General features: G+C 33.9%; 1 protein-coding gene across 1 annotated transcript in view; it reads left to right on the top strand.

Moving 5' to 3' along the window:
- Positions 1 to 23,890, top strand: part of LOC125676424 (E3 ubiquitin-protein ligase rnf213-alpha-like) — a 175,020-nt gene that overhangs the window by 21,464 nt on the left and 129,666 nt on the right. Inside the window, exons 8-12 of the mRNA XM_056158169.1 lie at positions 6,291 to 6,423; positions 10,968 to 11,075; positions 13,283 to 13,368; positions 15,283 to 15,465; positions 22,085 to 22,217. Of these exons, the coding sequence (XP_056014144.1) occupies positions 6,291 to 6,423; positions 10,968 to 11,075; positions 13,283 to 13,368; positions 15,283 to 15,465; positions 22,085 to 22,217 (643 nt within the window). The remainder of the gene's footprint in view (positions 1 to 6,290; positions 6,424 to 10,967; positions 11,076 to 13,282; positions 13,369 to 15,282; positions 15,466 to 22,084; positions 22,218 to 23,890) is intronic.

Raw genomic sequence — 23,890 nt, 5'->3', positions numbered from 1 at the left:
GAACATTTATATCAATTATTTTGAAAAATTAAATACGTTTACAAAATTGAAAACAAAAAAATCCATTAACTTCAATTGCATGGGATTATAAAAATTATCAATTATTATATGATATGTGAGGTGAAAAAAGATAATTATTTAAGATATGTTTTCCTATATCATGTGAATTGAGATGTAAGACAAACAATAGTTTCAACTAAAAAACATAATTGAAATAAATATATCAACAGGGGATGCTTACTCCTCCTAGGCACCTGAACCCACCTCTGATGTGTCCAGGGGTCCGTGTTTGTCCAACTATCTATTTGTATTGCTTATAGGAGTTATGAGATTGATCACTGTTCGTTATCGATATTCATATTCCACAATTTTGAAAAAGAGAAACCCGTATATGAGCAAACACACTGACATCCCGTAGCTCAGTTTTTTGTTAATGGATAATCATTGAAGTTTCTAATGAAATAACACAACATTTTAAGCGAACATGACATTTATTATCCTGATTAGACCAAAATATACAAAATTAATTGACTGGGACAACTTAATACAAACAACTGTTTACAAATGACTAGGTTTGCAAATGCGCTAATAAACATGTAAATTACAAAAATTGATACCAGTCAATATATTTCTAAAACACTAATAATATAAAAAAGGTGGCACTAATATTGTAGTTGATAATTGCTTGGCGTTTTTTTTAACGCATGCACATCTATTCCTTTACATTATTTCTTTGTTTACATGTGATTAAGGACGCGCATGATTGGAATGTACATGTATATTGTTATATCAAGGACAAATAGCGTTGGTTCAAAATGCGCCGGCCAAACATTTACCCGTGCTTTTCCGGATTATTTATCGATACGTTTGTATAAAAGCAACGAAAGATTAGTTTTTATTGAAAAGTCACGCCACGAGATCCAAACTTCACGTCCAATGAGCTCCGGAGATTATCATAACTTTTGTAACAATCTTAACACCATCCTAAGACATGTTGCCTGACGTCCTAAGATTGACTCCGATCTTAAAACGAATCCTAACTTAGGACTCAGTCAAAACATGTCTTATGACTTAAGCATGACCTAAGACCATTTCGAAAACCAGGGCCCAGACGTAAATTGCAAATGTAAGTGTCACGACTACGATAGATTGTGCGAAACTCTCGTATATGTGCAAGTCAAAGTGATTGTAAACGTAATCGTACATTGCACGTGTACGATCTACGATCCATTAGCGAAACGGCCGCCAGCTAAGCACATACAAATAGACCATAGAGCCATTTGACCTCTCCATAAATGCCCCACGCTTCATTGTAAATATGCCGAGTAGCAATCTCCCTTTTATGTAGGCCTTAATTTCAAGCACATTCTTTGCATGCTTTGTATATTGTAATAAATATGCTACAAATTGATGTAGAGCTTGTCAGTACTTGTGAACGAGATTTTGACCTATACCATCCTTAGTAATATATCTATTGAAGCGAGAAAACTTTGAGTTAACACTGCGCAGATTATATTATTTTGGAACATTCCTCGTAATTCAGACCCAGACGTTTTTCCTTGGTTTGTTTGTTGTTTTACATCCCATTCGATAATGTTTCAGCCACGTAGAAATGTCAACAGTATTATGTGAAATGCTACAAATTTTGACCTTTGGATGACGCTAACGGCCGTAACAGCCCGGGTTCTTTATCGTACCAACGCTTACCATGATACAGTATGTACGTTTATAAGGTCATATCCGAAATATGTTTACTTCTAATGACGGGTATTTGACAAAGAAACGTCCACTATCTGTGTTAAACGTCTAAGGTGTAACGCAGCGTGAACATGGAGAATCGATTCCAGGCCTTCGGGTTGTGAAGAAGGTACCCTAACACTTGACTAACGTGAAATATAATGCTTCAATTGAACGAAACTGTGATATAATTGATAGAGACAGAGGATTGACTATCAATTATATCATGAAAGGGTATATACATCATCGGAATTGAATTTGTATATAAACTCAAAAATATGTTGAAGTAAGAAAAGTTTACGTAAAAAGTTTACAAAAGTTTACAAAGAAACATTCGCCTTAAACATTTTGAACATAAATATCTATATGTAGCCTATCGACTTCTACCAATATTGTTATCAAAGACTTGTAGAAAACACACAGACAAATGAAATAGGTCTTGCCATGGCCGAACGCGGCAAATGCATCATTGAGTTTATATTCAGTTTAAGGGGTTCTTTTGTCAATTCAAAAGTAGTTGTTCACAGGCCTATTAAAAGAGATAAGAAATGCAAACAATATGATATATACAGTATGTAAATCAACGTTGTTCGAAGACATGAATTTCTCCGAATCAAATTTTATATTGAACTATATTGCAAGCTAATTTACCCCCGCGAAGCTAGTTGCGAAGGGAATATTTCATTTCTAATATGTGTATTTGTGTGTGCGTTTGTGTGTCACTTTATGTTTTACAAGTCTTTGGGCAAGATTCAACTGACTATGATCACAGTTTACATGCTTCTTCAGCATTGAATGAGGAACACCGCTCTTGATTTTGAAGGTCTTTGATGAAATATTACTCAAAGGTTTGAGTCATACAGTAATAATTACGATTGAATTTATGTGTCAAAAATACGAAATAATTAATAAACGGGTTAACTATCGATTTTTACTTTCTTTTCGAATTGCGACTTTCGATTCTTCGAAGGTAATTTGGTGATCTAACTTTGTGTATTTTGGCATTCTATTTTACGTTATTGTACATAAATCATTTAGGCATTGCTTATTATTTTCCGACTTGAAGTTGAAATTATCTAAATAGTACAAAAGTTAAGTTTGGACTTCCGTCATTTTGACAACACGCATTTTGATAACTATCAGAAAGTTTATTTGTGAAAAGGTGAAGATAAATAACCATCAGTAATCAATCTCATAACTCCTATAAGGAATAGAAAATTTAGAGTTGCGCAAACACGGATCCCTGGACACATCAGAGATGGGATCAGGTGCATAGGAGGAGTAAGCATCCCCGTCGACCGGTCGCACCCAGCCATGAGCCTACATTTGACCCAATGTCAAGTTGTATTGGCAAACTATGTGTGTATGTTTTATTAAATGTTTAAGTATAGGTTAGCATACATAAATATTGAGGCGTCGTTCATTATTTTACGTTTTGAAATGAAAAGTAATGTTTGTGAACAAAAAATATCTATGACAAGTTTTGTTTTTCAAATCATCGATATCATTTTTAGAACGTCGCGATATACAGATTATGTTAATAATTTGTAGTTGTCACAAACCATATGTGTTTTGAAGTATCAATGAAATGATTTAGTACATATGTGTGTCTATACAATCTCGTCCTGTGATACAAAGAGAGATACTACTGCACACCTATTTTGAAAATGCATAATGCATATGGACTATTCCGTCCAGATTTTCCACAAAAGTATTTGGCCCCATTACACTTTTTCTGCTTTACTAATGTATTTATATATATTTCATATCGGGAGGAATGCTCCGCTTAGCGGTGATCTTCTTTGCTTTGCTCTTTAATTTATTCCATGATAAAACCGAGAGTATTATTGTTTACCCACCAGAAATTACATGGACTTAATACATTGCAGACAGTTCGAAATCGGTATCGAATAGACCAAACCATCTGTTGCTGTATTGTGAATCTGTCAAAATATAAAAAGGTGTTATTGATAGATTGAAGTCATAAGCATGAAATGATTACTTTTTCATGCTTATCGTGAGAGGAAAAATATAAAGATAAAAATTTTCACTCTCGTAAATTTCATAAATAGTACAAAATCAAGCACAGGTTAAACACGGACTCCTGGAAACACGAGTTGCCCAGGAGAAGTAAGCACCTCACTTGATCAGTCACACCCTACGCATGCGTAAGACCTCAACAAGACTTCTTTTCTCATATAGATTTTTTATGTTTATCGTGAGAGGAAAAATATGAAGAGAACAAGGTTCACTATTGCATTTGGTTGCCGTCCGTCGGCGTGCCTCGTCCGTCTTGTGTCGTGCGTTAACAATTGGACATTTTAAATTTCTTCTTGATAACTGCCGTTGAAATTCTTTTTGAATTTCGTATGAAGCATCATTGGGACAATGCGAATTTAAATTGTAAATGGCAAGACTCCAGCACCTCTGGACCCTAGGGGCGGGGCAAAAACTGCCCGAAAATGACCAACTTTCAAAAATATTCTCTACAACCGCACATGTGTAAGATAATTTAAATGCATAATAATGTAGAACAAGAAAGCCTCTACCAAAGTTGTAAAATTCAATGATCCCAGGGATATAAGTTCTGACCAAACGACCTGTGGGGCCAAACGTGGTATATAACGTTTATGTGTAAAACATGTTTAGATAACATCTTCTTTAATGCTAATGCTACTAACTAAACTAGATAGATATTCAGAAAGACGAGGTAGTCCTTTACCGAAATTGTAAATTCGATGATCCTAGAGTTTTGGTATTAGGGTAGGGCCAAATTGGTCAGTTGCTAAATGTGTGAGCAATTGAACATTTTAACTTCTTGATAACTACTATTCCAATTCTTTTCAAATTCGGTATAAAGCATTATTGGGACAAGGGGGACGTATAATATAAATGTCAGGATTCCTACACCCCTGGGACCTGTGGGGCGGGACAAAAACTGCCAAAATGTGACCAATTTTCAAAAATCTTCGTTTCTACAACCGCACATGTTTAAGAAAAACTAAATACATATTGATATAGATTAAGAAGTCCTCTACAAAAGATGTAAAATTTATCATATCATCCCTGGGGTAGAGGTTCTGACCCCCAGGATGGGGCAAAATCTTAGTTTTATATAGTATATATGTGAAAAACATTTGAATAATGTCTCCTTCAATGCTATTGATACTGAATTGAAACTAAATGAATATATAAAAGGAGGAAGTCGACTTTTACCAAAATTGTAAATTTCATGATCCCAGGGAGTAACAGTTTTGGTTGCAGGGTGGGGCCAACATTATTTTAGTGATTACTGTTTTAATAATTTCAAAGACTTCTCTATGTTTGCTGTTACGGTATAAAAACTACCTACTTATTTAGGAAAAGCAGAAAAAGGTGTACCAAAATTATGAATTTTGCAACCTTAGGGTTTTGACTTTAGAATAGGTCCAAATTTTACAAATATGTATTATATTATGTAAAGCCTTCCATCAGTATAAGCGTTTTCGAGGACATTTTAATTTTATGAACACAGATTGTTTTATATTGTTACTAGATATTCGAATTTAGCTTAGATGTGCAGAACAAGATATCATATATCTTGGCACGAGTTATACCTTTAACTAGTACTCGGTGACCGATAAGACCTGTGGGCCTCATGTTTTAAATTCATTCTGCTTCATAAAAATACAAAACAACTGGTCACCTGATAAGATAGTACATTGAGTGCCCTTGCGAATTTCAACAGACTTTAGGAAGATATGGTATGTCAAGACTAATCTAGCATCGTGTTTCATATCATCTTCAGAATATCTGTTCATATAATCAAAATGATTTTTTAGAAAGTAAATTCTGGATTACTGATCAGAAGATATACACTTTAGATATTTTCGAATTCCATTATTATTGAAGAAGCAGCGATATATGATGTAAAAAAAAATCAAGTCTTCAATTCATTGGAATAAAGGGTTTATAAAACGTTGAACAGTCGAACGTTTCAATGCTGTAGATTTTGGGTGAAATGTGATTTTATGAAAACATTTGTAGAAGTTTTAGCACCTACGTTTGATTTACAACACTTCTCGAATATGTTTCCGTTTTACGGCATTAAATTATTTTCGAGAGGAGTAAAGATAAAACATTTAAAGGATCTTACAATGTGTCATTGCTCATCCAAAATTTCAAAAAAGGTTTTGAATATAGTGTAACTACTTTAAGTCAATTGTATTCGTCCCATTGGCTGTTTAAACCTGAAACGTGGTTTTGAAAAATGTCCTTTGAAAGGTTTGTATAAGTTAGATTAATAACCCATGTTCTTCCTTTAAACATCAAATGTATCACCACGTGACATATACTGTTTAGATACCCATTTCAAAATTAGGCTGTTATGTTCATTACTATGTTTGAATTTCTACGCTGTGCTTTGTGAATTGACCCGATTCCATGCTTGTACAATACTCTATACGTTTGTGAGCCTTGAAGAAAACACATGTCAAGATGGAATCGTTTTAGAAAGAATTACACATCCTCTGACATAATTTTGAGTAGAAATTGAATGTGCTCTACTTTTTCAGGGATACACGTTATTTACTGTTGCTAACTGAAAATTATGGTGCCCTGACTGTGCTGCAACAGAAACTGTTCAACTTAGAAGAAGTGATCACAATTTTTGGGAGCAGCTTCCCAAGTGATCAAGAATACACACAGGTAGTTGTTTTGCATTTTTTTCCTGATGAGTCAATGAACTGAATAGCAGGGTTCTCCAGCATTTCAAATTTTACTGTGTTGCAGACTGTGCTCAAAGCGTTTCATGAAAAGACTGCGCCTGGTGCGCCTAAGGACCTTTTTTTTGGTTTTGATATATATATATATATATATATATATATATATATATATATATATATATATATATATATATATCACATATTATATCATAGACAATAGCAAAACAAAACCACACACACACACACACACACACACACACACACACACACACACACAAATATTAAACATTTCAATAGTTTATGTATGGTGCATATATTGAACATTCATCAATCTCGGTTTTGAGATTTTCCACAAAGCTGCTGGTTCCTCAAATGGGAACTCGTATCAGGATCTAGTCCTCCGGTTGATTCTGCAGTTTAAAATCGTTTTGCTTAGGACGATCTCTTTATCCACTGGTTCTGTATTAATATCCTACCGACGAAGCCGAAGGGAACTTTAAGTTGTGCTCAGTCTGTCTGTCTGACCGTCAGTCCTAGAAATCAGTTTTCCACATTTTTTCTTTGTTCTTGTAGATATTTAATTCATATTTGGTACATTGCTTTGCCATAACAAATTAAAGCTACAGATCAAGTTCGAGTTTGGTTTTTGGTCCGTTGATTTTTAACTAAGTTATGGCTCTTGGACTTAGAAAAATAGCATGAATTATCAGTTTTTAGCTCATCTTAGCTGAAAGCTCAAGTGAACTTTTCTAATCGCCTGTTGTCCGTCGTCGGTCCGTCCGTCTGTCCGTCTGTCAGTAAAGTTCTTACATTTTCGACTTCTTCTCCAGAACCACTAGGCCAATTATAACCAAACTTGGCCAAAAGCATCCTTTTAATAAAGGCTTTCAAGTTTGTTCAAAGAGCAGATAATCACAAAAATACAAAAATAAGATGGGGTCATTTAAAAATCTTCTCAAAAACCACTGGGCCAGAAGAGCTGGAATTTACACTAAAGTTTCTTGACATGGTGCAAATTCAAGTTTCTTAAACTCCTGGCAGTATCGGGGGTAGGGTGGGGCCAGAATGGTGGATCAAAGTTTTACATACAAATATATAGGAAAAATCTTTAAACATATTCTTCTCAAGAACCACTAAACCAGAAAAGCTGATATTTACACGACAGCTTTATGACATAGTACAGATTCAAGTTTGTTAAAATAATGTTTCCCGGGGGTAGGATGGGGCTATAGTGAGGGATCAAAGTTTTACATACAAATATATAGGGGGACATCTTTTAAAAATCTTCTTAAAAACCACTAAGCCAGAAAAGCTGAGATTAACATTAAAGTTTCCTGACAAAGTGCAGTTTCAAGTTTTTTAAACTCATGACCCCTGGGGCTGGGGTGGGGCTACAACCTTAAACCTAGTTAAGAATGTATCTTTTTATGCCTCCGAAATCGAAGTTCGGGAGGGCATATTGTTTTTGTCCTGTTTGTCATTCTGTAATTCTGTCATTCTGTCTGAATCTTTAATCTTCCTAATACATTTTGAACAGTAAGCTTTGGTATTCCACATGAATATTTCTTGTGGCAAGACCTTTCTGTGGACACCAACAGTTTTGACTCCGTGACCTTCACCTTGAAATTTGACCTACCTTTTGAAAACCTGAACTTTGCTAATAACTTTTGAACAGTATGTGCTAGAGCTTTGGTATTTCACATGAGTATTCCCTGTGACAAGACCTTTCCGTGGGTACCCTTAACCTTGGAGTTTGACCTTTTAAAAGTTTTGACATTCGTCATAACTTCTAAATGGTAAATTTTTATTAGAGCTTTCATATTGCATATGAGCATTTCTTGTGACAATATCTTTCTACTGGTACCAATATATTTGTCCTTGTGACAGTGGCCATCTTTAGAATTGGCAATTATCGGGGGCATTTGTGTTTCACAAACACATCTTGTTCTGGTCTAGTCTTTGTACCTGAATAGTAGTTGATTTCCAACCATTGCTATCCTGGTTTCCCATTTTCCCTCTACTATAGGCAATGAACTTGGAATCAGTAATTTTTGCGATGGGTAGGGGACTATGTATTGTCATGCAACACTCTCAGAATGCTTGTTTTCTTAAGAGCACTAAGTCCTCTGATTTTACAAATGTCTGCAAAAATCGATAGCCACCTGAACAAAATGGCTCTTCTAGTGTCTTTTCAGAGATTACTCTCTGTAGGATACACAGAGATGCACCACATCTGAATGTTCTTGGGATGTTGCTTGAACTATCAACATAGTTTATAAAACATCCCTAGGTAAAATACATTACATGTATTCTACATTGCTGTAGATCAATATACTCTATCTAGTTTAATTATTTATATAGAATTATTTTAAATTGCGTTATTAAAGAACACCGATTCATATCTAATGTTAACACTCATTATATCAAATTTACTCTCTTTTTCTAAAACATATTAACGTAGTTCCACACTCCTGTGACGTCAAAGATTTTGCAAAGTCAATAAATTAATGACTGGAACATAAATTTTGTTGGAGTCTTTTTCAATAGTTATTGTAAAAAAATTTGTTAGCCATAAAATATTTAAAAAGTCTTAGTTATATTTGAATAGTCAATTATGTGTTTCAAAATATTGAATCCAAGGACAATAACTCTGTTTTCATTCAATTATTTATCAAGTCCATTATGCAATAGATTTCCTATATTTTTCACAAACATATTGCCAAGGTGATGAGGAATTATTATCTGTGTCTTTTCATGAAATTACATAAAATTTAATCCATGAGTGGTTTTGAATAGCTCAGCTGTATGGTGTCAGACTTGGGTTTTTTATGGGGGTATACATACTCTGGAAGCTATAGATTTGAAATTATTAAGGAAAGGTATGGATTTTCCCCCATAAATAACTATAACAGATGCACATCTACTAATATAAACAGAAAAAATAATATGTAAACCATGCTATAAGGAAATTGTGTCTATATTTGTTTGTTTTTTAACATTTTGGAGAATAAGGTTAATTCAATAATTTTGCACTTATCATACTAAAACTCGATGAACATATTGAAAATGACATGTGTTTTAGTTATTGACATGTTTCCTGATAAATAAATGCAATTTAAATTATTGTTTTGGTTTTTATTTTAAAATAACAACAGATAACTGTTTCCAATGAATTTCATAAAAATCTACATAGGGGTACACTACTTCAGTAGTGTCTGTAATGAAAATAAATATGGAAATCCTTAACCAGTTTGCCTTTTCTCATTACTCTGAATGTTAATCTATTGATTCCAAACAAAAAAATGCTACCTAAACCCCCAAAATCCAGGACTAAGGACCCACCTTAAGTACATGTACGTCTCTCTGACACTGTATATTCTAGCCATGTGTAATTCAATAACCAGACCTCGTAAAATTCAGGCGGTGTAATTAATTTTAAGGTAGGTATTTTCTTCGGTCAACGCGGTCCTATGTCTTTTTCCCTCCCCTAAGATCATCAATTTAATTATCATCTTTGAAACGAAATCACACGGTTAAATTTAATTGTTCCGACGATTGTTCTGAACGCAGTACAATGCTCTATATAAGTGAGTGAATATCGACTATCTATTTCAACAAGGCTAGTACTGTTCCATTCACACCTACTTATCGCATATAGTATCTGGGAGGTGTAATCAATTAGGTAATTATCAACAATTTATATTATGGATCCCTCGTTATGAAAACGCAATCATCCCCAAGTTCACTTTGATGTTGTAAACGATAAGAATTATTTCTCGTTGTCCTAGTTTCGTTCACGATCGACACAGATCTTATAGACAGCTTGTAAATAATTTTGTACTGTGTCGCACAAATTGTGACTGTGTCGGGCGAAAACTTAACTGTTTCGGAGCCGCACAGTAAAAACGCTGATGAAGAACCCTTGAATGATCAATGATTTAGAATAAACATTTTGAAGGGTGAATGTTTGTACTATGAACTACATTAGTGCGTTGGTGTTGTATCATATTATGAAGATTTAAGATCTAATTTAAAGTTGATGAGAAAAACTACCGTTGTATGTTAGTATCTTAATGCATATATATCTTTTAAAATTTCTTTCAATAATGTTAATAAGGAGTATTTCCCTTCATATATATATATATAAAGCACTAAATAATCACAACTAGGTACTGAAAATTTTCGCCCCAACCCGGGGTCGAACCAGCAACGTACGGCACCCACCGCCTAGCAAGATTGTCAAACCAGTGCGTAAGTCCACTCGGCCACTGTGATTATATAGTGCTTTATATATCAATTAATTGATTTTCACATGTATCGTTTAGATCCTAGGGGTAAACGTAAGGTTGGGTGTTATAATTGTTTGTTTGTGCTTTATATATTTATATATATATATATATATATATATATGTGTGTGTGTGTGTGTGTGTGTGTGTGTGTGTGTGTGTGTGTGTGTGTGTGTGTGTGTGTGTGTGTGTGTGTGTATTTGATAGAAATGAATATGCTGCTCCTTATTTTATTTTTTAGATTTGCAGAAATATCAACAGAATCAAAGTTTGCATGGAAGCCGGTAGCACAGTTGTGCTTTTGAATTTGGAAAATTTGTATGAAAGCCTTTATGATGCACTCAACCAGGTAATGATTATATGAAATATTTACTTTGGAAGTACTATAGTCATATATTTGCATTTTATATTTTACACGATTTGGAACAGTAGTCATACGGTATACCAATGAAAATGTGCGTTTTGACGTCTTGCATACAATGTCAGCTTTGTGTATATCTAAAGATTGCTTTAAAAGCCATCTCTCATCTTCACTGAAACTGATTCTTCTTTGCAATACTAAGAAGAAGCGAAGTTTTTTTTCCCTTCAATTCCCTTGATGATTGTCAATATTATACAAAGAAATCTCAATTGTATCCAAATTAAAATTCCATCTGCATGTAATTCATTTCATTAGAAATATAGAAAAAATCATAAGGAAAATGAGGACTCGAAACTATTTGCCACAATATACAGGATTGATATTTAGCTGACGCTAATAATCTTAATAGTTATGCATGCAAAATACCAACTGCATACAATAACCAATGGAAAGAAAAGCAAATTTCATTGTTTTTCTATTTAGCACTGATTTACTTATCTCTCTCTACCTACAACAATTAATTACTATCCGATCATAATCATTGCTCAATGAAAAAGATAACGAACAATGATCACTCACATAATTCCTATAAAGAATACGAAACCAAGAGAAGGTCAAACACGGATCCCTGGATACACCATATGTGGTATTAGGTGCCTAGGAGGAATAAGCATTTCCTTTTGACCAGTCACTCCCACAGATAACCCTTATATCTTGATAAGTAAACTGAGTAATTTGTAATAAAATCAGTATGTGAAGAACGGTCTAAGAATTGTTTTGTCAAACACGTCAGGTAGCATTCAACCAAAGTACAAGCTGTGTGTTTGTTTTAATCAGTTCCCTGAATGTTTAGCCACTTTACTTTAACATTTCAAATAGGTACAAATAGGTACAAATATAAATACATGGTCTACACCCCCTTTGTCTTTATATTATCCGTCTACGCCGTAAGAATAGCTTATTCAAGACATTTCATGGTTAAAATGTTGTGTTTGTTAGACCATTCTTTGCACACTGATTTCGATTATGAGTATTTCGTCTACCTGATCAAGATCTACCTGGTGCAGAGCTAGCGACAGGTGTGGCCGGTCAACAGGGGATGCTTGCTCCTCCTAGACACCTGATCCCACCTCTGGTGTTGTGTGCGAGAATAGTGTTGAATGGAGAACTTGGCTGTTCACTTTGACCATTTAATTTGAACTGCTAACTTGTGATGACGCCATAATACATCAGTAAATATGACGTCATATTTCGGGAATCGATATAAGACATTTAAGATAATCATTATACAGTTATGAAATATTGATGTAGAACGATATGAAACATTTAGAAAATAGTAGTTAACACAGTTAATGAATATTACTGTCTTGAATTCACAACAGGTGTGTCAGGGGATTCTTGTTTATCCTGTTGCTAATCTATAGGATTAATGAGACCACCATTTTTCAACTTCAGTTTTCTCATTTCAACATTTAAGAAATATGGTTCACTATTGATTGTTGTTGATAAAGTATCAAACCAGATATAACTTTAAGTATATCTAATTTCAATATATGCCGTGGAAAACCCCATATATACTCGTTCTATCTCTCTTCCTCTCGGTTAATCGATAGATTGTTTGATATTTCATCGTAAGATAATAGAGTTGGTGAATATTCTTAACTGAAATAGTATAGTTAATTATAGTATGTTTTACCATAACACATATAAGTTGAAGTAACCATATCACATTTCTTACTGAAACATATCAAAGCAAGTCTTTATTATTTCAAACATGATATGACTTTCTTTCCAGAGCGAATTATCAAAGTAAAAAAAAAATGCAACACACAAAAGCAAACATTTTACTCTGTTGAGATGATTTATCAAAATGAGCACTGAAAGTGTTCTAAAAAATAAAAAAGCTTGGTTTACTCGAATAAGTGAAAATAGTTATGTCACTTTCCATAGTAATCAAAATATTATTTTCATTTTTGCAGCAGCGAACTACAGGGCCAATGTTTTTACTATACTAAATAAGTTTGTATGCAAGTTGTATAAACTATCGATGTGCTCTACATATCAATTAAGAAAATGCCAAAGAGATGGAAAATACGAAAATGACATTGTTTGTAAATGTTGATCGTGTTTGTAAGGTATTTTTGAATAGATTTGTAGATACATTTTCAAAGCATTGCATATTATTTTATTTTCAGTATTATGTCGAGTTTGGTGGTGAACGATACGTCGATTTAGGACTAGGAAGTCACAGAGTGAAATGCAAAGTCAACAAAAAGTTTAGGTATGTTAATTTTTTTTTATGATTTTCTACTTCTATTTTATATTCTGAGATATTATGGAACTGACAATCAGATATTTCATATCATTTGTTGACAATGACATTTTTTATCTGTAAATGTGAGGTTGCACGATTAAGAAATCCGTTCCTCCTTTACAAAATATACGTTTCAGTTTTTAAAGTTTCTTACATCACCTAAAATATCTTTTTTAAAACCGTAGAGGATGGAGAGCCCTCTAATTCTCTGCGAACAATTATGATCACCAGTTTTTTTGTTTATTATTCTGCATAAAATGTTTTATGGCTGTCCGTTTGTTTGTACATATTTTTACAGTTTAAACTCGATCGTGATGTTTGAAATCCAAGTTGAATACTTCATAGTGAATTAATTCAAAGCACAGTTGTGGTTTCAGGTTTGGATGAAAATATTTGCAATGTCAAAGTTGATCTTTTAGTTTGCTACATGGTATAATTTAGAATACAGTATTTTATGAATTCATATGATTGTCACTGATTATACTTAAGCTTCACTGCCAATTTGCCTTCAACAAGAACCTGTTATTACAAGTCTTTTGGATGAGACCCCCCCCCCCCAAAAAAAAAAACAAGGTCTTGTGGCACGACCAGTGTTGTTATAATGAGGAACCCTCATTGGCACGGCCTAGAGCTTTAAGTATAGGTCAAAATATGTAGCATAGTATCTACACCAGAGACCCGTTCATAAAAAGGTTTATGACCAGGCGAAAGTATTGTTGCAACGTTTGGACTAAGTCCTAAAAGGGGAACTAATTACGTTTCATTCAAAGGTCTAAATATCCGAAGGGCGTAAATTCACGCCTACTCTTGGGTAGGCGTAAACTTAGTATGTGAACCTTCTTACTCTGGTCAATTTGATTTTCCCTCTAAATAAAGTTGGGAAGTGTCAGTGTCAATGCGAGAAAAGTGAGCAAAAATTGTTCTTAGATGGATAAACTTCCAAAGGTTGTTTTGAAGAAAAAGCTATCTACATGTATGAAGACTTTCAATTGTTTGAAATATGAGAAATATGATAGCTTAAACATGCATTCCTGTATAGACATATGCCCCCATTATACACTAATATGTAAATATGATTATACATGTATATAGTGAAGTGGTTTCTATTGTTAAAACATGGTCTGATATCCATAACTAACTTATCAATCTGCCACATTTAATCATACTTTTAAACCCAATTGTTACAAATACATTATGCGCAATTTAAAGCACTAAGGGTGTTTATAAGGGACTAGATGTGCCCTACATCTCTGACGTACGCGTACAGTTAGACGGCTTTTTAAAACACAAATAAGCTGGCGTATCCGTTGGGCCTAAATGAGTTAATTTGAGTAAGATACGTTCAGGAAAGGAGCCTCTATATCAAATGGGCCCTTGGTGACTTTCCTACATACAATTGAATGAAAGATTCCCAAATGGGACGCCCACAATAGGAAATAGCACCGATATTGTAGTAAGTAAAGGGGCTACATATGGTATCAGCTTTGGTTCCAATCCCATAGTTTAGGTGAAATGTTCTCTTGGTAGACAAGAGTAAGAAGTTACATTGTATTTGTGCTAAATCCACAACTAAATTAACTCCCTGAATTTCATTGAGAATATATTTTCATGAACATGTTTCTTCATGCAGTCAAACCATGTATGTACATAATTTATTAGAAAAAATTGAGATACTTATAGGATTTGTATGAATCAAATGTTTCAAGTACTGATTGACAATTTTGCAGAAATATAGAACAATTCATGATAATGTTTAGAAATGACATGGTTTGAGCTCATGTTATTGATACGATAGTTACAGAAAAGGGTAACAATAGATGACTTAAGCTTCTATGCTACACTGCTTGATCACAATCATTGATGGAATTATTCTTTGTTTAGGTTGATAGTTGTTGCTGAAAAGGAGACTGTGTACACGAAATTCCCGATTCCATTAATCAACAGACTTGAAAAACATTTTTTGAATGTGTTGTCGCTACTGTCAGAAGAACAACTTCGTCTTGCAAAAGATCTGGAAGAATGGGTCCATGCCTTTACCATTACCTGCGCTACACACGTGTGGAGGTATATATTGTATTTGTTATATGCAAGGTGAAGATAACGAACAGTGATCAATCTCATAACTCCTTAAGCAATACAAAATAGATAGATGTGCAAAGACGGATCCCTGGACACACCAGAGGTGGAATCAGGTGCCTAGGAGGAGTAAGCATCCCCTGTCGATATGATAAATGATTTACCTATTCCAGAATTGCCTACATTGTTTCGTTGGCTACTCATTGTGCAGGAAAAGCATATTAAATTGTACGCCATATATCTTGGTTAATATAATATTACCAAGCAACCCTTTGCTTGTTACTTGATAAGGCCTATAAAACAGGTCACTGGTGTATGATAAAACTACCATAGTGGATATCAGAAGGACTACGAAAAACACAATAAGAACATATGTATGTGATCGTCAACTTCCCATATTTATGTAGCAATATTCCACCATCACCTGCATATGGTGTTTATATCTCTCAACTGGTTCGATACACAAGAGCTTGTTCTGTGCATGGTCAGTTTTTAAATCTAGGCAAGCTATTGACAAAGAAGTTGATTTTACAGCGGTTTCAACATCCACGATTAAAGTCAGCGTTTAACGCAAATTGTATGGTCGATATAACGATCTAGTTTGCCAATACAACCTATCATTCGAGCAAATGCTGTCTGGCGTGTTTCATTCCGATTGTTATACCGTTCTTGGCACACTGGTTTTGACTACGGATAACTTCGTTTACCTGATCAAGATATAGGGCTCACGGCGGTTTTACCGGGCGACAGGGGATGCTTACTCCTCCTACGCACATGATCTTACCTCTGGTGTGTCCAGGGTCCGTGTTTGCCCAACTATCTATTTTGTATTGCTTATTGACGTGATGAGATTTATCACTGTTCGTTATCTTCACCTTTCATTGTTATGATTATGTAATCTGACGTAAAACACGGATTAAAATACTGAAATAGAGCTGTATGTAATCAAATAAAGTAAGTTTTACAAAGACCACAGACCACATCGGCATATATGCATTACCGGGTACAAAGGAGATTTGTTTAATTCGAGTAAACAAAGAAGACTTGCGACAGCGTTTCAATGGCATATTGTGATTGGTAGAGTATGGAAAATGTAGCACACGGCCTTAAAAGAAAGCATTACTCTGTTAAGGGTTACAGAATAAAACATTTCCACAGAAGACACGAATGATTGGAAAACATACACAAATATTCAGCATGCTAAACAGCACCTTAAAACAGAAATTTCCCAATTCCTAAAACTGAGAAAAGCAACTATAAAAACATACTCAATTAGCACGTTTCACAAAATCTATTGTGTATAATATCACATGTTCTTAGTATAGGTGATGTTTCTCTCCGACTACTCCCCGAATTTATCATGGCAATATTATTCCAATCAGTAGAAGTATCATCTGCCATTTCCCCCTCTACAAGAAATACTTGTATTTCAGGTTGTGAAGTTCATGTCAGTGTTGTATAAATAATATAGAGATCTTAAAAACAATCGCAAGTAATCACTAAATGACAAAAATACGATTTACAATTGTGATTCAGTATATAGAGTACGAGTACATCAACTGGGTTTTGAGATTATTACATATACTTCAGGCGCAAAGATTCAGCATTTACAGCATATAATTATGAGTTTACCTACAATACCCGGTATTCAATATTTACTTGCTATAATTTTGTTTTTATTTTGCATCTAGGGATACATCTCTGTAACACCGACTAGTGTAATCTCCGCCAGCTAATGTAATCCGATTATATTTTCTGTGCGAGTCGCACCGCTAATGTAATCCATATTGCATTAACAGTTGAAAATGCACTGATCCTTTCCAATGGATTACACTAGTGGTTGACGTAGATATCACCTTCAATGTCAAACACTAATGTAATGCATATCTTCTTATATGATTCCACCATTGTCAAACTGAGTTTGGGGGATACATTTTACGTAGTTTCTTCTGATTGCAATTCGTATTTTGACAGTGTTTCCAACGGAAGATCCTTTAATGATTTTTATTAAGGTTTTCTGTTCGTAGCGATTCTATAGGTTCTTCTTATTTTTTCTCCTTTCATCAATTTATGATTAATGTATCGTTCGATCGCTACAAATTAAAATATTTTCTTTGGCTGTTTATGAGTTAAGTCATAGACAATATTGGATATAACTTGGCTACGCTTTATTGCAACAATACCACTGATGATACTCTGGAGATATTCCCCATTGTCTGGACTTTCCTCATTTTAACCATGTCAATACAAGAAAAAATATTGTTCCTTGGAAGGTAGTGGGATGTGGGTCGTGCTGTTCTACTCCAGAGAACATTATTATCATTATTATTATTATTATTATTAAATATTATACATTTATATAGCGCTTTATCTAATTGAGACAATTACCCTGAAGCGCTTTAAATGTAAAACAATAAAAATAAACTAAAACAAATAACAACAAATGCATAGAAAAAGGCATAAAAGATACTAAGACTGAGGTGGTTTCTTTTTAAATAACTGTATACATTAATACCCAATTACAGCTTAAATGCAAGTTGAAAAAAAATGTTTAAGTTTGGTTTTAAAAACAGATAGCAGTACTTCACACTCACGGACTTTTCTTACGGATCCTTACGTATTCCACAAATCCGTAAAAGTACACGGATTGTTACAATTTAGACACTTTAAAGAGCTGTTTAAGGTATTCCATGTATAATGAAAGGATACTAAACAATTTTGAAGGATTTAGATCAACATATATGTTTATTGTTAAATAATGATGAAAGTGAAGCAGATGAAATTTACATGACTGGTAAATGATTAGAAGCTGATCTTTTTGCACTTAGGACTGTTTGGAAGAGTTGTCTGCCCTTTGTAAAAATAAGAAAAAATTAATTTCTAAAAATTTGTGTGGTCAATGATTAATTTTATTTCATATTTTCATTAAGAGAAAGTGTATGTAACTTTCTACCAAGATATTAGTATGAAAATATAATTTCTTTTTAAAATATTTTAATAAAACATGCTTTTTCCATATACTTCAATGTTAAATTCTAGGTGAAATAAATGAAACAGTAAACAAAATTTTGAAAATTCCTATGGTGCATTATTTTTATTTGATGAACCCTTCAAAATGATACAATGATTACAAAAATTCCACCATCCATTTATTAGATATGAAATATGGTCATTATACATTGAATACCTTAAGTACGGTTTTAGGGTATTTACGGGCCATTTACGGTTTATTACGAGTTCTTGCGATGCATTTACGGCACACATTTACGATTTGTTCCGAGTGAACACGGATAAATACGAGCAATTTACGACATTTTACGAGCTTTTTAGGGATTATTACGAGTATACTACGGAAATTTACGATTTAGCTTAGCCTTTACGTGTACATCACGACCTGTTAACGTGTTGATAACGTTCTGTTACGAATAGTTAAGAGTTAGTTACGATTGTTTACGTTTTTGACTCAAAAGGGTTCGCCATTGGCTTTATATCATCATTCGACAACTGACATTACTTGTAACAGCATGTATGTATATTGTATGAAAGATGTGTAACTTCTTTGATGTCTTGATAACAACTGAACGAAACTGTCAGATTTTTCGTCTTTTATACGTTTTCCTTAATCGTAAAGTTTAAGTATGTACTCGTTAAGTAATCGTGTCTATACGTAAAGAGCTTGTAATGACTCTGAACAAACCGTAAAGCCATTGTAACCCAACGTGAATGAAATCGTAAATATCACTTAGGCATTCCTAATAATCCGTAAACAACTCGTAAACTATCCATAACATATCGTAAACTAACCGCAAAGATTCTTTAAAAAAAATAAAAACTTTTTACGAGTGTTTTACGGATTCTTACGAGCAGTTTACGTGTTCTTGCGACCAGGTTACGATACTTACGGATTGTTACAAGTTATATACGGATTATTTACGGAGAATGAAATCCGTGGACAATCGTGAAGTGTTTTTTTTTTTTACATGTCAACAAATTTGCCCTACTTTCACGGATCCTTACGAGTGTGTGCGAGTTGTGACGAGTTATTAACGGATACCGACGAGTGATTTACGAATGCTTGCGATTGACTACGAGACGGAGATCCGTAAAGACTCGTAAGAAAAATCCGTGAGTGTGAAGGTGGTATCTACAAAATATCAAACCATTTAAAAAGATATTTTAAAACAGTTTGCCTCTTGTCAAGAAAACTAACCTTTTGTTTAAAAAAGATCAGACATATACATATTTCATAACCATATGAAAAAATATTGCAATTTTTAGGGATTTATGGCTAGGTTTGACAATGAAACATAACTACAACAGCTCACCTTTGACATTAAAATCCTCCTTGGAATTTTCCCTCTCTTTGTGGCACAATGATATGCATCTATTTTATTCATGATTCATTGAATTTGAATTTAGAGATTCAGAAAAAGAATTTCATATGGCCTATATTCATTGTGATAATTGTCTTTCTCAAATTAGATGAATGGGTTTATTATGTACTAATTTACTCCTAGTGATTAGATTAATTTGATAATTAATTGATTAATAGACATTTCTTTTTCTAATGTTCTCATAAAAACAATATTTCATGGATTTCGTTGTTTAAACAAGATTGGGAGGGGGTGGGGTGAGTTGTTCAGACAAGGAATGTGTGGAGCATAAAACGAAAAGTAAAACAATGTATATTTGTGCAAGGATATGGCCCCCAGAAAATCCTGGAACTGAATTTGTACATTATCATTTGTTTGGCTTAATTCAGTATCCATTCATAATTTTATCAAATTATATTATTGGAATTCCCAATAAATTTTATTCAGACATTTGTATACATCATACCTTTCAACTCTTCTGTCTTAATCTGACACCACTTTTGTTTTTCTCAATGCATTGCCTGCAAACATCAAACACTTGTATTCCATTATATTTCCTATATGTAGGTTTATTGTATTTTAATCTAGAAAATCAATGTATGCACCCAGGGGTGCATGAGCCGAGTTGAATGGGATACATTGTAAATTCAGGAATGATGTGGCATATTTATAATTGTGAAGAACTAATTTCAGTTTCAAACTTTTCGTGTTACTGTCCAGAAACCATATTTGTTTGAAGTTTTCAATCTATATTCGGTCACTGTGACCTTGACCTTTGTTCTCCAAAATCAATAGGGGCCTTGCTTTATTGGTATTCAACAATATATTCAAGTTTTATTTGATTCAAATTAAAACTTTTCGAGTTATCCTCCGGAAACCAAATTTTTGGGTAATTTTAAATTTATTCTCGGTCACTGTGACCTTGACCTTTGACCTATTTTCTCCAAATTCAATAAGGTCTTCCTTACCTGGTACATAACAATATTTTTAAGTATCATTTCATTCGGATGTAAACTTTTTTGTGTTATCATCCGGAAACCAAATTTTTGGGGAATTTTAAATCTATTCTCGGTCACTGTGACCTTGACCTTTGACCTATTTTCTCCAAATTCATTAAGGGTCTTCCTTACCTGTTACATAACAATATTTTAAGTATCATTTGATTCAAATTTAAACTTTCTGAGTTATCATCCGGAAACCAAATTTTCAGGAAATTTTCATTCTATATTCGGTCACTGTGACCTTGACCTTATCTGGTACCCAACAATATATCAAAGTTTGATTTGATTGTAAACTTTTCGCGTTATCATCTGGAAACCAATTATTGACGCACGCCCGCCCGCCCGCCCGCCCGCCCGCATCACCAAACCAATAGCCGAGTTCAACTTCGTTGCAACTCGGCTAAAAATTGTATCACTATTCACTATAGCAGTACACTGAGCAAATTGATATCTTAAAATAACAAGGTATGTATGTGTAAATAAAAAGGCCCCAAAAATTTCTGTTTTAAATGTGCCTTTAATTAAGCCTGGTCTGTGTTTAAAGGAAGTTATATATATGCCAAGTATACTATTTCAACTTAAATCAAAGTTATTACTTATTTGATAGCATTATTACGTCATGAATAAGACTTTTTCCCGCCTTTTTACAAAAAGAGCCTAATAATTGTTGCATTCAATCCAGATTATTGCTTAGGAAAATGTGTGCCCATATGTCGAACAAAATGAAATCAATATGTATTGTTCATGAATAGAAGATAAAATAATATATATTGATATATGAATTTGCTCGACGCATGAGCTGTATGTTTTCTGAAAGGAAAACCCCTGAATGGTCTCATTAGACATGTTAACCTAGCCCTCCATGGGTACAGTAATGGTCTCATTAGGCATGTTAACCTAGCCGTCTATGGGTACAGTAAAGGTCTCATTAGACATATTAACCTAGCCCTGTATGGGTACAGTAATGGTCTCATTAGACATGTTAACCTAGCCCTCTATGGGGACAGTAACTGTCTCATTAGACATTTGTAAAGCTCTTTAGAGAAGTAATGTTGATAAGGCGCTATATAAATCTTTTAATTTCAATTACAATTAATTAAAATTAGATATCGCACATCACACCCTATAATCTAAAATGTAATTACTGCATTGCAATGTCATTACTTAATTTTAATCATTACTGCCATATTTTGACAATCGGTAGTTTGCATTAGTAATAACTTTATTTTTCAGAGAGGAACCAAGCACAGACTGGGAAGCAGGGGATGTGTTTATGGGATATCATGCCGATGCCTGTGCTTCAATCATACTTTACGTTTGTCACTCTCTAGAACTACCTACAGAAACAATGTCAAAGGAACAAGAAGTTAGTAACAAACATTACTGAAGGAATACTGTGAATGTAAAACTTATAGGGTACCAATTTTGATGCACCATATGCGCATTTCGACACATCATGTCTCTTCAGTGATGCTCAACCGTAAACCCATATAACAGTATAGATTGTTCATTAGAAAGATTGTATCAAGAATCCATCCGCACTTCTATACAATTGAAAAGGGTTGTTCTTTCAGGTTATATCTATGTTTATCCTACGTGGGCAAAAAATTCCATATATACATTTCACCCAAGTATTACAGACATTCTGAAAGTTGTAAAGATAAAGATAAAAAGATGATGTCATCAGATCGCAAAGCGTCATTAATAAATCTCAAGTACATTTTGAAAGTTCAACATCGCGACAGAACTTACTCCCTGTTATGAATTCTGCCGAAGATTATGGCAGACAATGGGCTAAATGTGAAAAAGAACTTGGTATCTTGTCAGAATAGATTAAAAGTATAAGAGGGATATCAAAATCCCGTATTAGACACATGGAAACAAAAATACGTACCAATTATTCTTCTGTGTTTAGTAAACCAGAAGTTTTTGGTCTCTACTAAGTTATGAAGCGATGAAAGAATTAGATAGGTTACATGAAAATAGGTTTGGGTTCCAGTTGACAAAACTTGTAACAACATTGTCTTTCTTGGTAAGGCTCACTATTACAACTGTATTTTAAACGAACTTGGCATTAATTCCAATCGTACTTACACTCCAACTACCCTTCCAAAGGATTACATTCTTCAAAATTGTGCTTCCGTCTTAGACATATTTAACATCCCAGTCAATGGGATGGATGAAAATAAGTTACCGTACCTACATGTATACTGGATTCCTAAACTTCACAAAAACCCTTACGAAAGAGATACTTTGCTGGATCGAGGAAATGTTCTACCAACGCCTATCTTTGCTCCTCGCGAAAATATTAACGGCTGTGAAGGAGAAACTTCAAATGCACTGTGCCATAACATATGCCAGAAGTGGTGTAAATTAAATGTGGATTCTAAAAACAAATGCCCAAGAACTTATTAAATTTGAAATTGCAAAACTTTTCGCAAATCAACAAATATCAAAATATATGACTTTTCAACATTTGCAGGATCATTTCTCACGAGCAATTAAACACTATACTTTTTTACACCATGCACAGTTGCTTTGTCAACAAAAACAGAAAAAGGAAATATTCGTATCTAGTGATCAGACATCCAAAAGTTACTTTGTTAAACACCACTCTGATTCCATGCACAAGTACCCTGAAGATGAAATAAAAAATATGCTGGAGTTCCTCGCTGACAATATCTTCGTAGACTGGTGATTAGATCTTTCAACAGTCAGTTGGAATTCCCATGGGCACGAATTGTTCTCCTTTGGTAGCGTGTGTGTTTTTATATTCTTATGAAGCAGATTTTATTCAAAAGCTTCTACATAAAAAGAAACAAATATCTTGCTATTGCTTTCAACTCGACAGTGAAATATATCGACGACGTTTTATTTATTTACAATAATCATTTTTCATTAATATGTCGATTCGATATATCCCTGTGAACTCGAGATGATAGACAGCACAGAGTGTCCTCCACATTTGCTTTGTACTTAAATATTCTATTGAGAATGAAATTTGATGGCAAACTGATAACTCAACGCTATGATAAACGG

This window comes from Ostrea edulis, chromosome 3, assembly GCF_947568905.1.
Source record: "Ostrea edulis chromosome 3, xbOstEdul1.1, whole genome shotgun sequence".
In the NCBI taxonomy this organism is placed as follows: Eukaryota; Metazoa; Mollusca; class Bivalvia; order Ostreida; family Ostreidae; genus Ostrea; species Ostrea edulis.
Note: the sequence above shows the minus strand (reverse complement) of the source record. Positions and strands in the feature narration are given on the sequence as shown.